The sequence below is a fragment of the Micropterus salmoides genome, unplaced genomic scaffold (assembly GCF_014851395.1).
Source record: "Micropterus salmoides isolate LMB-PRFRI ecotype aquatic unplaced genomic scaffold, ASM1485139v1 Ms_hic_scaffold_4, whole genome shotgun sequence".
Classification (NCBI taxonomy): Eukaryota; Metazoa; Chordata; class Actinopteri; order Centrarchiformes; family Centrarchidae; genus Micropterus; species Micropterus salmoides.
In genome coordinates this window covers 9,833,351-9,851,444 of record NW_024043372.1, presented here as the reverse complement: position 1 = coordinate 9,851,444, position 18,094 = coordinate 9,833,351, and the positions used below count along the sequence as shown (strand labels likewise).

The following is an 18,094-nucleotide window of genomic DNA, read 5'->3' as shown; positions in this document are numbered from 1 at the left end:
ATCTCATAATTATATAGATTTTACCAATATTTTACCAAAACATCACTTCCATCTTGCTAAAACAAATAATTTTTGTTGTTTATTCAAGGTTTTGACACCAACAGAATAGAATAGATAGGTTGAGCAGTGTAAACAGACAGGGTGTGTCAATCAGGCAGCGAGGTAGGTCATCAGCAGCATCCATCTTAATTTACTCCTATTCTTGGTTTAAAAGTTTGCAAGTGTCACTTAACAGGATGTTTATGTTTTCCATTGATCTCTATTACATTCAAGTCTGTTCTAAATTCACTCAGTTATGTTAAATATTCAGTTCATTGCACAATAGAAATGTTGTTTGCCAATGTGGCACTTCCTAATCCAGTCAAAGCAGGAAATGACTTGATTTATACAATGTGAACCAAAATGAGAAGTTCTGTTCGTCCAATACTAATGTTAATTTCCATTATTGTTATTATTATTATTATTATTGTTTTGTACAAAACAAGCACAGATGTACAATTTCTGTCAACTTTTAAATTGTTTGAAAATCATTTTTAAAATCCAGAGAGACAACCACAAATGTACTCACAGCCATTTCACAACTAATTAAACACCAAAGCAAAAGTTTTTGTTTGAACTGAAAAAAACACAAATCAAAATATGCATGCATTAATTGCACATTAAATATCTGTCCTGTATTTAGTAGTAGTTGTTTTTTTGAGGAAGTGTCTGAACTTTTCTGGACACAGAAAGGATGACAAGAGACTGACACAAACAAAACAAGCTACGATACATCACTCGCTGACCAATGTTAGGTGTCTACTGTCAAATTTGAGGTAGTGAGAAAAGGTGTAGGGGGGCTGGTGACAAACCTGAGATCATGATACCCATCTGGACACGCACCTGCTAACAGAGAAGATTAGGCACAAGTACTACTAAGTATAATTTTTGACATAATTTACTTGAGTATTTCCATTTTCTGCAACTTTATATTTCTGCTCAAATACAATTACAATTTTAACAGCTGGAGTTACTTTTCGGTTGAGGATTTTACATTAAACAAACATTTGATAAGCTTATAAAAATCAACACATTGTTTGAAGATTAAACCAGGCCTTTGAGTTTTTAGCAAAGAGAGATTTCCCCTCTGAACTTCTGAAATGTTTTCATTTAAATAATTGTTTGAGGTTCAAACAAACAAAGAGTACTTTACTTTTTATACTTAACATGTAATTAATCATACTTTTGTACTTCTGCTTAGCTTAAGTAAATATTTAAATGTAATACTTACTATTTATAGAGTATTTTTTTTTACCAGAGGTGGGACCAAGTCATTGTTTTACAAGTCACAAATAAGTCTCAAGACTTAGCACTCAAGTCCCAAGTCCAGACCGTTCGAGACAGCCAAGCCAAGTCAAGTTTCAAGTCAAGTTTCACGTCCAAAGTCCTAAACTTTGAGTTTCGAGTCCTAAACAATTAATAATGTGCTCTTCACCAAATTTATTTCCATTTCAAATTTAAAAAAGAAAAAAAATAGTTAAGTTGGCAGAGGCGCAGTTTTACACAGCAAAGGCTCAAGTCCAAGTGAAATCACGAGTCATTGGTGCTATAGTCAAAGCAGAGTTGAAAGTCTCTGATTTGATTTGAAGTTTAAATTCATAATTTTGTGACTGGAGTCTGATTCAAGTCCAAGTCACCTCTGATTTTTACACTGTTGAATTGGTACTTTCACTCAGGTAAATGATCTGAAAACTATCACTGCAAGACAGACCGATTTCCAGTCTGTTACTCTATTCTCATTTACTCTTTACTCCATCTCTCCTTTGATACACAAAAACCCGTCCGCCTCATCTCTTAGAAGGGTTTTAATTTGAAGGTCCTAAACAGGAAGTCCAGTGCGTTGCTGTGTGTCGTTGGACTGCGTGTGTGTGTGTGTGTGTGTGTGTGTGTGTGTGTGTGTGTGTGTGTGTGTGTGTGTGCGTGTCTGTGTTGAAGGCGCCACGTCGGCAGAACCAGCAGGCTGAAAAAGAGACCTGCGTAGCTCTCTCTGTAACTCTGTGTGAGGAGAAGTTAGGAAGCATCAGATTGATGCGATAAAAGGACGTGAAACGCGATACGAAGAGGTCGTTTTACAGCCCTGAGCAGAAGGTTTCTCACACTCAGAGACGCAGAAATTCATTAATTTACAGCAGAGTTTGGTTACGAGGCTGAAACAGAAGCTGCTCGTGTCTCAAGTTTCTCTACCAGGTGTGTTTGTGGGAGAAGCAGTGGAAACAATGGTGAAGGTGAGGACCAACCTTTTCAATGTCATAAATATGTGTTGACAAACACAGCCGGATAGAGAGAGGGTTTTTTTGTATGACAATTTATTTCCAGCAGCAGGCCACATGAGTGATAATGTGAAATATAATAAGATGTTATTTTATTAGTAGGATCCCCTTTTAGGAGATGTGGCCTCTGTTCTCCCCTGAAAAAGTGTATTTTCTGTCCAGTAGCATTAAAGGGAGGCGTCACAGCTTCCTGCAAATGTTACTCCGTTAACTCTGACACAGCTATGCCAAATCTTAATTTAAACATTTTTTACATTAGATATGGCTTCCAGACTGAACAGTGGCAACATTTAATCAAATAGCATGCAGCACTGGTGCTTAAACTTGGGATCTGGGCTCCTTTTGTGGGTCACAAGAAAAGGAGAAGAAAAGGAGGAAAAAAGGGTGGGGGGGTGGGGGGTACGGTTTGCAAGATGATTCAGATTATAACATTTCTATTTTTGCAACAAGCATGTGAAATGTGCAGTGATGCGAAGTCTTCACGTGTTGTTTATATAATCAGTCACCGTTTAGTTGCAGCTGCTCACCTTCTAACGATCTACAACCTGTATTAAGAGGGGGGCATCGCTTAATATTTAAGGTTCACAAGTCAAGAAGGTTAAGACCGCTGACCGACAATAACATGGCCGCCGGTCAGGTGGTTCTCCTCCTCATGTTCAGTGTGGCAGCCTTCACTTATACATTACTATATAATGTTTTAACAAAACATGAGCTAAAGTTGAGCAAACTGTGTTATCATTCCATCAACTGTGACTTAAAAAGATGAAATAGAGGGGAGGGACAAATAGAAGAATGTATGTACACACATAAATATATACAAAAACCTTATGTCAAACATACACTGTTAAAATAAATAAAATATATGAAAAAACATAGATCATCTTTAGAGTATGTCAGATAATTACATATTTAAGTTGACTCTCAGCCCCCAGCTGGCTAGACAGAGATTCATCTCTATAATTCAGTCGAAATAAATAGATTTGCTTGCACAAAATGACAGGGCTTTTTAGAAGAGTTTTATATTTATCACGTATAAAATCAGAATTTGACATACCGAGCAACAGGAAGAGAAGATGTTTCAGCCCAACATCATGCAATACAAACCCACAATTTTAATGAATTCCTGTGAGACTTCATTAGGGGGATTTTAGACTTTTAGTCACAAGAGTACAAACAACACATCAATTTATGTGAATCTGAACAAAAAGTGGCTTCCAGTAAATGTTCTCATCATGTAAGTAGGGCTGGGTTTTACATTTTTTGGTACTAGTGTAGTGACTATATGATGCCAGAATGATTTTACTTTGATAAATATAAACAAGTTCAAGTTAAAAACCTTTCTTTCATTAAACAAAAGAAGACACATTTATTAAATGGGCACTCCTGTGATTTAGTTTTGTACATATATAAAGTTTGGGAATTCACAAGACACAGATTTATACATTTATAAATACAGGTCAATGTGTAGGGTTATTTCATTAACAAAGCTCCTCCAGAAGACATTGAACAACTGTTTTCACAGGCTGAGCTGTAGTAACCATCGGTCGAGTGCCCCTTTAAATGTGATCTAAAAGTCGAAAATTTTTTGCAAAATTGTGAACTACCTGATCAAAGAACAACAGAATTATGAATATGACCAGAGATTTGATGCCAAGTTATTACACATAAAGGTTCGATACCCAGGCATGTGAGTATTAAAGGTACTGTGTTGGTTGGTTTACTCAGAGTAAAGAGAGGCTTGTTTTTTTTGTGTGTTTTCCAGAATGTGAACAGCGTTAACCTGGAGCCCCAGCCTGGGACCACCGTGGCCTCGGACGAAGCTGAGCCCACCGACAGCCAGTCTACAGATGGTAAGCAGAGGACTCCCCATGCTGTCGCTAAACGCTGAAACATCAGCAGGGAATATGGTGCAATATGTGCTCACATGTTGCCCTGCTGCTATTTCAGAAACCGATGGTTTGTCAGGGGAGTATGGTGTTTGTGTAAGAGTGGCTGCTGCTCCAACCTGCTATTTGTGTCCTAACACAGAGACACCAGTTGAGTCCCTCGCTGCAGCTCTCAGTAAACACCACTGTTGTTATTGGATGAAGCATAAGTCTGTTTTCGGCATCTATCTGCTCTGATGACCGTTTACTCACCAGGTGAACTGTAGAGACCAGACCATCAACAAGGTGGTGGTGGGGGGGGTGTTGTTAAGAAAAGCCCAGCTGACTGTTTGTTTGCTGTGGCTGTTGGGTGGGTTAGTCTAATACTTGAGTCCAGACTGTAATAATAAATAAATATGACATAGATTGCCATGAAATATGGTTCAGACATCCATGGTGCCCAGAGGATGAATCCTAATTCTTTAGTGATCCCTTAATGTTCCCCTTAGCGTCACCAGTAGGTCAGAGGTTTCACTTATCCAGTGAAATATTTCAACATTTAGTAGATCCATTGCCAAAAAAAGGTTGTACAGATATTGATGGTGCCAGACGATGTAATAATTTAATACTCACTGTACTTTGCCGATTTACTTCACTTAATTTGACAATTTCTTTGGTTTATGAGAAAATACCTGCCAAACTAATGACATTCCCATCAGCTTCAGCTTTACTTTGTATATAGTCCAAAATAGTAAACGTTAGCATGCTAACATGCCAAAGTAAGATGGTTAACAGGGTAAGCATTATACCAGCTAAACATCAGCATGTTAACTAGGGCTGAACAATTTTGAAAAAGTATCTAATTGCGATTATTTTAAATGATTTTGCAATTGCTTTATGATTTGTGATATTGGAGGGAATGATCATATTTACATTACATAAAACATATATTTTATTATACATATTTTTGCGGGGATCTGTACTCACAGAGCCGGTAGCGTAGCGCTAGAGTTCCTTCATTACTATGAACACACACTTTGTAGTTTATTTAGACTCAACCTGTCCTGCTGCAGCAAACCCTCCCTAGAGCTAAAAAATGTGTATTAATACACCACTGGAAATAGCCCCTTTCTATTTGACTATGTTTGCTAAAAACATTACTCATAAACGCACTAGAGTGAGCGTCTGTTCTGAGCCCCTTTCTAAGTGTGATTGTTTTGTTAAGATTTCCGATGGTCTTGTGTTGAGAGGCACAGAAACATTGGGTCGGACTAACACGTTGTTGAATTGGGTCTTTTCATGGGAGAGAATATAGAATAAGGTCTTTTCTCCATCAGGAGCATACAGGAACAAAATAGCATGTTTTTATTGATTGGTTTATTGACTTTATATTCCTGCCAAGCGTAGCTCTTTATGCCAACAGTAAAACCAGAATGTCTTGATCTATAATTATAGGTATAATCTCCATAAACAGTCACGTTTTCTCACACGGCAGCAGGTGTTTTCATCTCTTAGAACTTGTTCAGCAGAGCAGTAGGACATGTATGATGGTAAAAAACAGAATATTGTGATGCTTCAAGTGTTTTGATTTGTTTTCAGATCCTGGTAAGGACCACGAGGTTCCTGCCCCTGGCATGATGTGGCGGGTCACCGGCGGCCTTTTCAACGTCACCAAGGGAGTCGTGGGCGCCGCGGTGGGCGGGGTGGCCTGGGTGGGCGGCAAGAGCCTGGAGATCACCAAGTCAGCTGTGACCACAGTGCCCTCGATGGGGGTGGGGCTGGTGAAGGGTGGGGTGTCTGCCGTGGCCGGCGGCGTCTCCACAGTGGGCTCGACAGTAGCAAGCAAAGTCCCGTTCACGGCCAAGAGGAAGGACAAGGCCGAGTGAAGACGAGGAGGAAGATGGTGAAGACGATGATTGATTATGATGATGGACTTGCCCCGCCCTGAGCCAACAGACAGAGGCTGCCAGCTGGTCTCTGTCTGCCAATCAAACTCCATAGTGCCTTCTGACGCCTTTCTCGGTTTGTACCATGGTAGCCTTGTCACCATAAAGAGATCTAGACTTTGATGAAAATACTACATTTAGTATAGAAAAAAAGCAGTAGTACTACGATACCATGGCAACCCAGAATTACCAGCAAGAACCGCTGAGTCATTGAAAAGCCTCTTTTAAAATTACTCATCTGACGTGGAGTTTGAACTTGAGCTCCTGGCAGATAACACGGACTGGGATCCACTTCAGCACGTGGTGGACGACTTCATAAATACTTTCTTCTGTTTACAATCTAGACTGATGCTGTTCCAGCCCTCTTTCTTCTCTTCTCTCTTTCTAAACTACACATATTTGGTGAAATATTTCTGAATTAAAATGCTGATATTTGTTGTTTTTTTTGCAATCTGTGCGACAAGAATAAGGTTGTGTTAAGAAAAACAAAATGTTTCAGCATTGCTGGAAGCGAAGGAGCAGCAGCATTCCTCAGTACAGACTTCACTGTGCCTGACCTCCTTTTAATCTCTTGGAAGAACGCAGGGCGGTGTTTTACCCAGCAGCCTTGGATCTGCATGTACGAACATTTCTCTGAAATGCATGTGTGAGGAGTGTGGATACAATTACACCAACACAGGCCTCAGGCTTTTTCCACAGCTGTATCGTTGTTAAAATGTTTGTTTTCCAGGTGTTTGAAATGTTAAAATGCTGCGTTGGACCTTGACAAGTTCACAACATTCAGCCGCATTTGATTCATTGATGGTTGTTTAAGAGAAAAGTGCCCGATGTTGTCTGAACTTGTCAGTCAGTAAAGGTTGAACTGTACCTTTTTAACAGAAAGTGGACGCTGTACTGTGGTGCAGGCAACATTCGTGAACATTTAAATGCAATATCAGCATATCAATGCAAAATATGGAGTGTGTGAGAGCTGTTTCTGATGGGACTAAACTATGTGAATGTCTTGTATGTTTTGTTTTATTTCCAGTATATCAATAAAGTAGTTTGGAAGATTAAATTGTTTACTAGTTCGCAGTCTTCTTCTTCCTCTGCTGGCACATTGCAGCAAATCTTCGCATGTTAACGCCACGTGTTGATCAGTGGAATAGTGTGAAACCATTGTCAGGACTTTGTGCCTGGACGAGATACACAAAACTGGGACCCACATTTATCGTTAAACGGCTCTGTAGCACAGCTAGAGGTCAAAAACTCAGCAGGGAACCTGTAAATAAAATAACACACTGACTGGAATCTGTCCTGCTGTGTAGAATTGTGCATAAAGGGAAACTCCTGTTGTAAATTTCAAGTTAAAGCCGCCATGTGGACTCGTCAAAATGCTTTGTGTGCAGTCTTAAGGTGTAAAACAAAATCTTATTAAATGCATTTCTTTCTCATAAAACATTTAAAACTTCGCATTGTTTCAGATCCATGTTTGCAAGATTGTAGTTTACTTCTTCACTGCCTTTTGTGAGTTACTGTCGCCAACTGTCGATCAGAACAATGGTGTGAAAACGGCCGCAGGAATGTATATTGTGTCGCCTGTGCGCTTGTGCACTTCAGGATACTAACATAACAGGGACCCACTTAAAAAAACATTCCTAATGGTAAAAAAAACTCTGCAGGGTACCTTTAATAACCAATAATGCTAATTTCTTTAAGTTATTACTGACTTTAACTAAAAAATAGAGCTGCACAGTCTGATTATCACCTCAATTTAAAGGAATAATTCAATACTTTGGAAAATATGCATATTTTCTTTGTGGCAATGTGTTAGGCGGGTAGCCTATACATCACTCTTATGTCTGTACGGTAAACACGAAGCTGCAGCTAAATATAAACTGTATATAAAGGTTACACCACACCATCATGAGCACCATCACTATCAAGTGTGGCCATAGGGGGCGTTCTTGCATTGGATAATACTTTGTATAAATGGTATAGCGCTGCTTTGATGATTTTCAGTATAAAAGAGGTGAAAGAGATGTTTAAATGTTGCATATTCCTTGTTTCCAGGCTCAGTAAGTCATTCAGCCTTTAAAGAAGGTGATTGAAAATCCAAATACCTGATAGTAATTGGATGCAGCAATTGTCAGGTCAGCAGAAGCACAGATTTATTAAACAATTGGCCATCTTACAGTTTATTATAAGATACTGAGGCTGCCTCTCGGTGCTACCTCTGGACAAAAAAACAACTGTATTTTGTGTTCATTACTATTATTTCAAGTTTCAAACAGCATTAGTAATGCAATTAAAATATAGAGGAAACAAATGTGCAATGTCCAAAAAAAGTATTACAAAATGACCCCAAACAGTCAGTAAAAATCAGTAATTTTAACAACTTCTTTTCACAGTTTCGTTTTGGCCAAGTTTTCCATTCTCTCCCTATGAACATGACAAAAGAGGAGGGATGACTAAATCATGCCTACATATGTGTTGCCTCATGATAGAAGAACATGAAGAAATGTTGATCTCCAGCAGAAACAGATCTGAAAGCAACACAGAATGCCTGAGAGCTGCACTGCGTTATATTAATATATTTTGAAATGTCACCGGTCACCTGAATTTTGTGTTTCTTTTTACATAAATAAAAACATTTCCACCATAAATTGGTGCAGAAACTTTCACCAGAATGCAGAAGTGTTTAGTGATAAAAATTTCCTGGGGGAGATCCCCCCAGACCTCTACTCATATATCTCAGCACTGAGGATGTCTTTAAAACACAGTTGAAGGATCTTTTCATCTTGTTCTTATAAAACTAATATCGCCTATCGTGTTGTCTCCCGAGCTAAGTTTCTCTTCACACCACTAATCTGAGCCCCTATGTCCCCACCACTTTTCAACACAAAGCCTTTGCATATATGGAGGCAAATACTGCGTTTTCTGTTTCATGGAAACTTTCTGCTTCATCCCTATGAGTAATCCCAGATTTTACAAAATATACCTGTAATATGATTACGTCTTTTTATTTTCTGTACTGTAACGGAATACTTTTTTTGTATCCTGATTAGTAAAGCCGTGACATGTAACCCATTCCTCCCCAACCTGGCAAGTCAAAGTACAAAAGTATCAAACTTGAAGGGCCAACAGTAATAGTACTCATTATGCAGAAATGCCCATTTCAGAATAAAATTGTTGATACATTATTGGGTATTCGACTTGTGGAAACTGTTCAAGGTGGGGTTCATTTTAAATACTTTTTTTAGTTACTTCTGTCTACCTTGTGAATTTAACCCTGGGGATCAATAAAGTCTGATATGATGATTTAAAAACATTATAAGAGTATAAGTATCCCATGAAGTAGTAGGAAATTAAAATAATCAAGAAATGTACACATTCCTCAAAATGGTCCTTAAGTAGAGTAGCTACCACAGTAAATGTATTTGCAACAATGGGTGTAAGTTTAATAGTGTTAAAATAAGATTAACAAAACATCGGCATGTTCGTTTCTGTCTCGGTAGAGAATGTCCTTCAAGTAAATTTGGGATGTTGAGCGGCTGAGCTGTAGATGTCAAACCGCAGACCACCTCATGCGGCTGACACTAGAGGCAGTAAGGATCACTCAGCACCGTTTAAGCTGCTGAAAAGGAAGAAAAGGAGGCAGCTAACCCGGAAGACAGGACGGATTTCAGCTGTAGCTGCGGGCTGTGGTGTCCACATGTTCACCTGTACACATGTTGTCTAATGTTAGCTGAGGAATACAGAAAAAGTAAACAGCGAAATGATAACTGTCCTATAGGTCGTTAAAGGTAAGATATGTTTATACTAGAAGCTGGAGCTAAAGGTGTATCAAACATGGCAACAAACTGTCCCTGAAAACGTATTTATGTGCTAAACAACAGCCTGCACGAAGCCTAACATTCATTATTATTTACAATGTCTACTTTTCTACTAACGTTGTTATTATTATGTTTTTATTTTAATGACACATTAGTCAGTTAACTTAATTACACAGGTCTCCAATTTAATAACAATGTAGAAAATCTATTGTATAGTATAGTATAACGTGTATATATATAATGAGGTACAATCTTAAATGAACACATTAATGCAACAACAATTAGAATATAATAATATACATTATTCTGAAATGCGTAATTCTACATACATAATAAGTAATTTTACTTTTTGTACTTAAAGTTTATAGTTTATTTTGATGCTAATACTTTTGTAAGTATAGTTTTGAGGTACGTTATTGAGTATTTCCATTTCATGCTACTTTATTATACTTGTACTCCACTACATTTCAGAGGGAAACTATTTTAATCTGACCACTGGAGTTACTTTTCAGATTAACATTTGAACAAAAGAGGTACAATAAACTTATAGTAATGTATTGTTAAAGATTAAAACAGTGGTTCCCAAACTTTTTGAACAGTGTGTAGTGTGTAGTACATTTCTCCTCTAAACTCCTCAGACACTAGAAGAAGATGTTGAGTGATTCTAAGGCCGCAGAGCTGCTCTCCTTCCTAACTGCGGGTACTCGTCCTGATGTCAAAGGTCACGCCACAGAGTACATCCTGGGACTCTCTGGACACAGGTAGGAGCCTGGTGATAATGATACCATTAATAATGTAGCTTTTCATTATAATTCAGCAACCTGGGACCCTTGTTTATGCTCTGAGCTCCCATACAAATGCTAGACTAGTCCTGGACCAGACTCTAGATCAACACGTCGACAGGAGAAGTGCTCCACAGTGTGTTGAGTAGGACGCAAATTACAGATGTGTGCTTTTGCATCACAGATGATGATCGGAGGCTCTAAAATGTACATTTTAGACAGGAAAAAGGTGAGACTTGATATGCAGGATATTGTAAGCTAATCTGCAGATAGTGTAGTTAGTCAGGCTCACCCCTCTAATGTCTGTGCTGATAAGGTGTTTGATCAAACACTTGAGAGAAAAAGTCCTCACCCTTATCAGGACTTTACACCTCTTTCTAACAGGATGTGATGCAAATGAGCGAAGATCAGATTGTTTCAGTTTTTCCCAATGTAGATATGTGGACAATTTTTCATGCTCCATCAATTAGAGCTCGCTTGCTGTGTGTTAGGATGTATTTACACCCTTTCACTCAGCTGGTAGTTGACCAACCTAAACTGCCACGGTAATTCACTCTCTTTTTGTGTGTGTTTGTTTTCAGGGATGGCTGCAGATTCCTCCGCTCTAAACCTGACATACTTATTGCCCTGTTTGCTCTGACTCGTGACCCCTCTATTGCTATAGTGAAGGACTGTTACCACATCCTCATCAACCTGTCAGCTGACGAGACTCTGCACCAGGTAATCACTCTCGATTGGTCGGCAGAGCACGGTTTTAACTCTTACTGATGATTGAGAAGTAACTACTCTTCTGTCCCAGAGTGAGAGGCTGTTGTGATAACAAAACAAAAAGAACTGGACAGCCCTCAGAGATGATGTGGATTCAGTGTTGAATTCCTCTTTGAAGACAAACACGTTGCTCTTGGTTGTATCTCACCCAGGTTTTGGTGACAGATGTCAAAGTTCTTCCAGTGTTGTTTAAGAACCTTCTGGATCCAGAGTACCTGTTCTCTGATCAGGTCTGCACCATCTTGTCCAACCTGACCCGCCTAGACAAGACCTGCAAGACTGTGTTCAAGGTGGGTCCCAGTGGTGGATCTAGAAGCTTTACCGGGGATGGGAAGAGGTTTTGGCTGGGTGGAAAAATTGTTATTCTCATTTTGCACCAGAATAGTCCATCTCTCCTGGTAGGCAGCTGGTGTTATGTAAACCTTAAAAAAACACAGACAGACAACAGAAAATACACAAAAACTAAATATATAGACAAAACTACACCCTTCTTATCTTATCCCAGCAGCTAGAGTAAATCATCCATTGTTTTGCCTTCTCTCCTCTTGACTTTTATAATCCGTGAATTCTTGTTTAAGCCAAAAAGCTGTAGCACCATTAGCGGTAGTTCACTGTTTTCCCATATTCCCCCTGGTGCTGCCCTCACTACACTGGTTTCCTGTTAGATTTAGGATTTAATTCAAAATCCTTCGAATTACTTTAAAGGCTGTACACAGCTTGACTCCACCATATATCCGTGAGCTGCTAATCCCATTCAGGTCCGCAAAGCCTCTCAGGTCATCACAACAAGCGCTCCTGGTTGAGTCCTGCTCAAAGGATAATGAGAGATGACGTGTTTCTTTGGTGTTTCAGGTCCTTCAGGAGGAGGTTGGTCTGGCTCAGCTGGTGGAGGTCTTTTGTACTAAAGGCTACAACAAGAATGCTAATCTCCACTACATAGGTCCTCTGCTGTCCAACCTGACACAGCTGCCCGAGGCCAGAAACTTCATGATGGACAAGAACAGGTACCTGTTTAAACTGCTGGACAAGAATTGATGGTCAGACAGAGGGGATATTTCAAAACTGACATACCCTTTTTTTGCAGCAGTTTGCAAGATTTGCACAAATGTAAAAGTGGGCAAAGCTCTGAGCACTCAACACTGTCCTTTTTTCACATTTCCTTTCACCACTCCACATGGCCAGTGAGAATTTAGGGTAGAGACATCGGAGAGTGATTAAAATTTTGGATTACGATCTGAAGTTAGGTCAGATATGAGCTGATATGAGCTCTGGTTTCTCCTTTGCATTCACCATAATGACAACCCTTGCTGTGGGAACCGTAGCATATTTTTCTGCTTCAAGTCTATTTTCTTCTGTTTTACCCATGTAATTACAGCGATTGTGTGTTGGACGCAAAACAGGGGTGACCTACACTGAATAGTGTGCCTGAAAGCATCCTGTGAAGATGAAGACACAGGACTGAAGCTGCTCTGCTAAAGCCTAGTTCACACTACACGATTTTAAGCCCGATTTGCCGGTCAGCGAGCTCGGCGTTTCTTTATAATTGCTATCTTTATAATATCAAACAACAGCTGTTTGTGTCTAGGTTCGCTTTGTTTCCCGTTTCACATTTCACGTGTTTTCTTGACAAAACGTGGTTTTGAGACCAGCGTCGGGTGAGTCGTTGTCAGCTTGCGTAGTATGTGTGACCCCCTGTCACCTTCAGTGACGTAGTGTGAACGCCACAATGACTTCAAGACTCCCGTCACAAGACAGCAAGTTGTGTAGTCTGAACATCACGGCCATCAGCCGACACTGAAAGTTGTGGAGTCTGCACGAGCCTTAACGATCTGCTTTCACTATTTATGCAGGCTGTGTAGACGTTGTGTTAGACCTAATCAGAGTGTATTGACATTGAACGTAGACATGTTTTGGTCGTAATAATGTGTGTGTGTGTGTGTGTGTGTGTTGCAGGTGTGTAATCCAGAGGTTGTTGCCCTTCACTCAGTACCAGGCATCAGTGGTGAGGAGGGGAGGGGTCATAGGCACCCTGCGCAACTGTTGCTTTGACCACGGTGAGACACCCACAAAGACCTCATTGCCACTTCATGTGCAATGGGCAGGTCGGATAGCTATATCAAAACATTGTAAAATGCATCCAAGAAGCATTTGAGTCAGACTGAAATCCGACTGCTTTTGAATGCCTTCTACTTATAAGGTGTAAATGCATCTGTTTCTCTCAGCTGTAACTATGTCTGTGTGGGGAAGTAGCCTCTACAGGGTCTGACATTTGTATTCAGCAGCATCTTTTGTAAAACCTGTCATGTTCTCACTGAACTCTAGTCCAACAGTAGTTCCAGATATCTGATCTAAACCTCTCCTCAATCTGTCCAGCCAACCATGAGTGGTTACTAAGTGACGCTGTGGACATCCTGCCCTTCCTCCTGCTGCCGCTGGCTGGTCCAGAGGAGCTGACAGAGGAAGAAAATGAAGGTTTGTAATTCAGTGTATCATGCGTTAGAGGAGTCTGGTGACATTCTCTATATATATATATAATAATATAATATATATAATAATAATTAATCTACTAACAAATATTATCTGTGACATATCTTATTCTTCCATTGTTGTCCAGAAACTATTAAAAACACATTGATCAGCTGCACTGTTGCACTCAGTAACACCATATAGTTTATTTTGACTCAGTCCCACACGTTTGCTAAAAGCTCCAGTGTCCCAGCTGTTTTATGGTTGAAATATGAATATATTTTTGACCAGTTTATAAAGATTTACATCTTCAGTAGGGCTGCAACTAACAAATATTTTCATTATTGATTAATCTGTCGATTATTTTCTGAATTAATCAATTAGTTGTTTGGTCTAGAAAATTGTGAAAAATGGCGATAAGGTTTTCTTAAAGGTCAAGGTGATGTACTCAAATCTTCTTTTGTCCAAAACCCAAATACATTCAGTTTTTTGCCATAGACGAGTAAAGAAACCAGAAAATATTCACATTTGAGAATCTGAAATCAGATAATTCATCGATTATCAAAATAGTTGGCGATTAATTTAATAGTTGACAACTAATGGATTAATTGACTAATCGTTGCTGCTCTAGTTTTCAGTAGGAACCGATAGCTGCGTGGGAAGGGAAGTCAGAAAGTATTGAGACACAGACAAACACACTGTTGGTTCTGCTCAGATTCAGAAAAATGTTTTTAGTTGGATCACAATCCAAATCAAGCCCAGCCACAGTACCGCTGGTGTGGATTCTAACAGAAGTTGATATGATGTTCAGGCCTGCCGGTGGACCTGCAGTACCTCCCAGAGGACAAGAAGAGAGAAGAAGACGCCGACATCAGAAAGATGCTGCTGGAAACACTTTTACTGGTGCGACACAACAAACACACACGTAGCCTCACACACTCACACAGGCATGTTTTCATGTTAAGCTCTTTTACTGTTTGTCTCTTGTGTAGCTGACAGCGACCAAAGCCGGCCGGCAGACACTAAAAGACAAGAGCGTTTATCCGATCATGAGAGAGTTCCACAACTGGGAGAAGGACGTCCACGTTACAGCAGCCTGTGAGAAACTGGTCCAGGTAGGAATCTAATAACCAAACAAATCTTTCGATTGTCAAATATAATAACTAGAAGTCTAGCCACCAAATAATCAATAATGTCTTTTTGCTTGATGGTTGGGCAGCAAAACTAGAAGTTTTATTTTCTACCTTTACGTTAAAAAAACAATAATCAAATTTTACTTTGGATTTGTAACAGTAAAATGTTGTTGTTGTTGTTTTTGTGTCTTGATCAAATAAAAAATAATAATAAATCCAGTCATATGCTAATGTTGTGCTCCTGTAAATCTAAGACAGTGCACAGATCATACAGTGTTTTGGGATGCTGGTTCCAAACTTATTTTAATACACACGCAAACCCACTTTGGTGGATGTGCCACAGTGGATTCAATGTGTCCCTGAGCAAGACACTTAACCCCTAGTTGCTCCAGAGGCGTGCGACCTCTAACATAAATAGCAATTGTAAGTCGCTTTGGATAAAAGTGTCAGCTAAATGAATAAATGTAATTTAATGTATTACTTACTGGTTCAACCGAAAGATGCCAGCCCGGCGCCAGTCTTGTGGCGTTTTATCCACTATCCAACATCCAGGCAGCCTCTTGCTTGGTCACTCTCTTTTTCTCTTGTTAGCTTTCTCTGTCAACCTCCTCTTCTGTCTCTTTGCCTCTGCCAATATCTATGGCTTACAGGGATAAATGAATAACAAACCATTATTAAAATTATTATTAACACCAACGCTGTTGGTTTAGACTCCTTAGTTTTAGGTAGGTATGTCTAATAAACTGGTAACTCTATGCATATGTCATGTAATGTACCGTCTATCCGTCCATCTACTCTCTCTCCAGGTGCTGATAGGAGATGAGCCAGAGCAGGGGATGGAGAACCTGATGGAGTTGGAGATTCCCGAGGACGTGGAGAAGAAACTGAAGGAGGCTGACATCAGAGAACAGCAGGAGCTGGAGAGTGAACAGGAGAGGATGAGAAAGGAGGAGGAAGAGGAAAAAAAGAAGAACAGTGACTCAGAGGGGAAAGACAAAGGACAAGAGAATGAAATGATACCATAAAGCCTGTTTTTAGACCTGGAATCTGTAACCTTTCTGGCTTCATCGTCTGCTGTTAAAGTGATGACTTTTCATCATTCAGATGTGTTCATTACAACTTTATTTACACATGATGGAAGAGCGGTGTCACTGCTGGAGAACAGTGCTGAGCTAAAAAAGTAAAATTAAGTGAGGATATGGAAGAAGATCATCTATTACTGACAATGATAAAGCATACAGTGTCAACAAGTTGCGATGCTCATTGAATTGCTATTTAAGGTTCACTATATCATTTTTTTAGATGGATCTGACATGAGAAGAGTTTCAACAACTTATAATTGGCTCATTCAAAGTGTTTTGTGTTTATGAAATTTATTAAAGATCATTAATGACAGATTAATTACAGTGGTTTGAAAACACAGAACAGGTGTTATAAAAACTTCATGAGGTTATTGTAAAAGTGACGCTCGTGCTTATTCAGATACGAGACAAGATGCAATATCACCAATGCTACATAATAGGGTGCTTTCCGACCTGCCTAAGGCCTTAGCATCTTCACTGTGAGGAGAAATCACCTTTTGGTTGGGAGGTCAGACTTTTTTGACTCTTTTTTTTTTTTTTCTTTTTGTTTCCCCTTTATTTCCACATTAAATCATTTAGGTATTTCTAAACCCTATTTTCACATATTTTGTACTAACATTTTGGAGTCCTGCAGTAGATTGCTTTATGGCTGCAGTGGCTGCAATGTATTCCTTTGGGACAGTTGTGCACGTCAAAATTACGTCCTCAAAAAGTGCTTCTTTTTGCCCCTGACAGGCTCAGACTGTTGTGTCAAGTGTCTGACATTATGGAATGGATCTCTACAAGGAACACCCATTAAAACTCCTTTGTTTTTAACAAAAAACAGAAGTATTTCTCAAGGACAATTCTCCCTCTGATATCTCGTGAGGAGCGAGTTGCAGAGAATTGTCCTTGAACAAGACTTCTGTTTCTTGTTTAAAAAAAACGGTGTTTTAGCGGGTGTTACTTGTAACTTGTAAGGATCCTTTGCATGATGTTGTCACCCCGTATAACAATTTGAGCATGTCAGCGGCAAAAAAAAGCGCTTTATGTGGACTTTTTGATGGGCACAATTGCCCAAAGTAATATGTTTCAGCCACTTCAGTCGCCATCTACTGCACAGATTCCAAAAGTTATTGTACCAACTAGTCATTTTGACACTAAAATATGTAGAAAATTGGGCCTGTGTTAATCCTCTAAGTTGGTTTAAGGTTAGAAAAGTCCTTTTATTGACAGTATAATATTCTGTATATTGTGTATTATGTTTCACCTCTACATTGAAGCTGATGAGTGAAATATTCAAACCCAAGACAATATTCTACATATCTGCTGCATCATTTCAGACACACTTCCCCCAAATCTGAAATGTTTGGAAAGTTTGAGATCGCCACTAGAATTTTAAATAAGTTATGTGGGCTTGAACAGTGTTTGGCTGTAAAAATCTTTAGGAAAGATCCACCTTAAAACAGTAAACATTGTTAATGTTCTTATTCTGCCTTTAAATTATGAAAAAATGATTGAATTTCCAAATGTTTTTAAAAAAAATGTTCCTTATTGTTATTCCATTTACTTAATGTGTCATTCTTAGAAAACATTTGTTTCCTACTTTCCCTACATTCACAGTTCGCATTAATTTAAAAACAGTTCTCATTAAAGCTGCACTCATCAGCACTTTTGGTTCTCTATGGACAGAAATCCACAACATGCTCCTCTGAAGCAGTTTTTAAACCCCACTGGTTGACCAGAAGAGGGTGTCAGAGCATTTAAAGTTTATTTTATTTCTCCACACTGAAGTTGATCTAAAACGACTTAAGATCTGCACCACTGCTCTCCACTTAGCAGACGTTCGTTCTTTAAAGAGTAACTTGTGTACTCTGCCTGTACCCTGTTTCCCATGTGTTTGTGTCTATGTGACCAGCAACTCCCATGTTCAGGTAAAATTGCAGTTT

At 39.2% G+C, this 18,094-nt stretch overlaps 2 protein-coding genes and 1 long non-coding RNA gene across 3 annotated transcripts; 2 read left to right on the top strand and 1 right to left on the bottom strand.

Moving 5' to 3' along the window:
- Positions 1-1,961: 1,961 nt before the first annotated feature.
- Positions 1,962-7,177, top strand: zgc:153675 (uncharacterized protein LOC768179 homolog). The gene is made up of 3 exons (XM_038695675.1): positions 1,962-2,264; positions 4,072-4,159; positions 5,774-7,177. Exons 1-3 carry the CDS (start codon positions 2,256-2,258, stop codon positions 6,058-6,060), a joined length of 384 nt encoding a protein of 127 aa, XP_038551603.1. The 5' UTR covers positions 1,962-2,255; the 3' UTR covers positions 6,061-7,177.
- A 2,570-nt stretch (positions 7,178-9,747) lies between these two features.
- hgh1 (HGH1 homolog (S. cerevisiae)) lies at positions 9,748-17,813 on the top strand. The gene is made up of 10 exons (XM_038695980.1): positions 9,748-9,905; positions 10,574-10,696; positions 11,299-11,437; positions 11,638-11,775; positions 12,338-12,489; positions 13,439-13,539; positions 13,859-13,957; positions 14,763-14,854; positions 14,944-15,066; positions 15,891-17,813. The coding sequence occupies exons 2-10, from the start codon at positions 10,587-10,589 to the stop codon at positions 16,107-16,109; spliced, it is 1,173 nt and encodes a 390-aa protein (XP_038551908.1). The 5' UTR covers positions 9,748-9,905; positions 10,574-10,586; the 3' UTR covers positions 16,110-17,813.
- LOC119885761 lies at positions 11,771-15,997 on the bottom strand. Its single transcript, XR_005441387.1, has 3 exons — positions 15,861-15,997; positions 15,570-15,727; positions 11,771-11,907 (listed from the first exon to the last, which is right to left on the bottom strand). It is a non-coding gene; the product is annotated as an uncharacterized LOC119885761 (long non-coding RNA).
- Positions 17,814-18,094: the final 281 nt, after the last annotated feature.

Excerpts from the sequence above, each read along its gene's own strand:
- zgc:153675 (XM_038695675.1), top strand. Across the intron at positions 4,160-5,773 it reads CGACAGCCAGTCTACAGATG|ATCCTGGTAAGGACCACGAG; the intron begins GTAAGCAGAGGA and ends ATTTGTTTTCAG.
- hgh1 (XM_038695980.1), top strand. The coding sequence starts at position 10,587 with ATGTTGAGTGATTCTAAGGCCGCAGAGCTGCTCTCCTTCCTAACTGCG. Across the intron at positions 10,697-11,298 it reads CTGGGACTCTCTGGACACAG|GGATGGCTGCAGATTCCTCC; the intron begins GTAGGAGCCTGG and ends GTTTGTTTTCAG. Across the intron at positions 14,855-14,943 it reads TGCTGGAAACACTTTTACTG|CTGACAGCGACCAAAGCCGG; the intron begins GTGCGACACAAC and ends TCTCTTGTGTAG.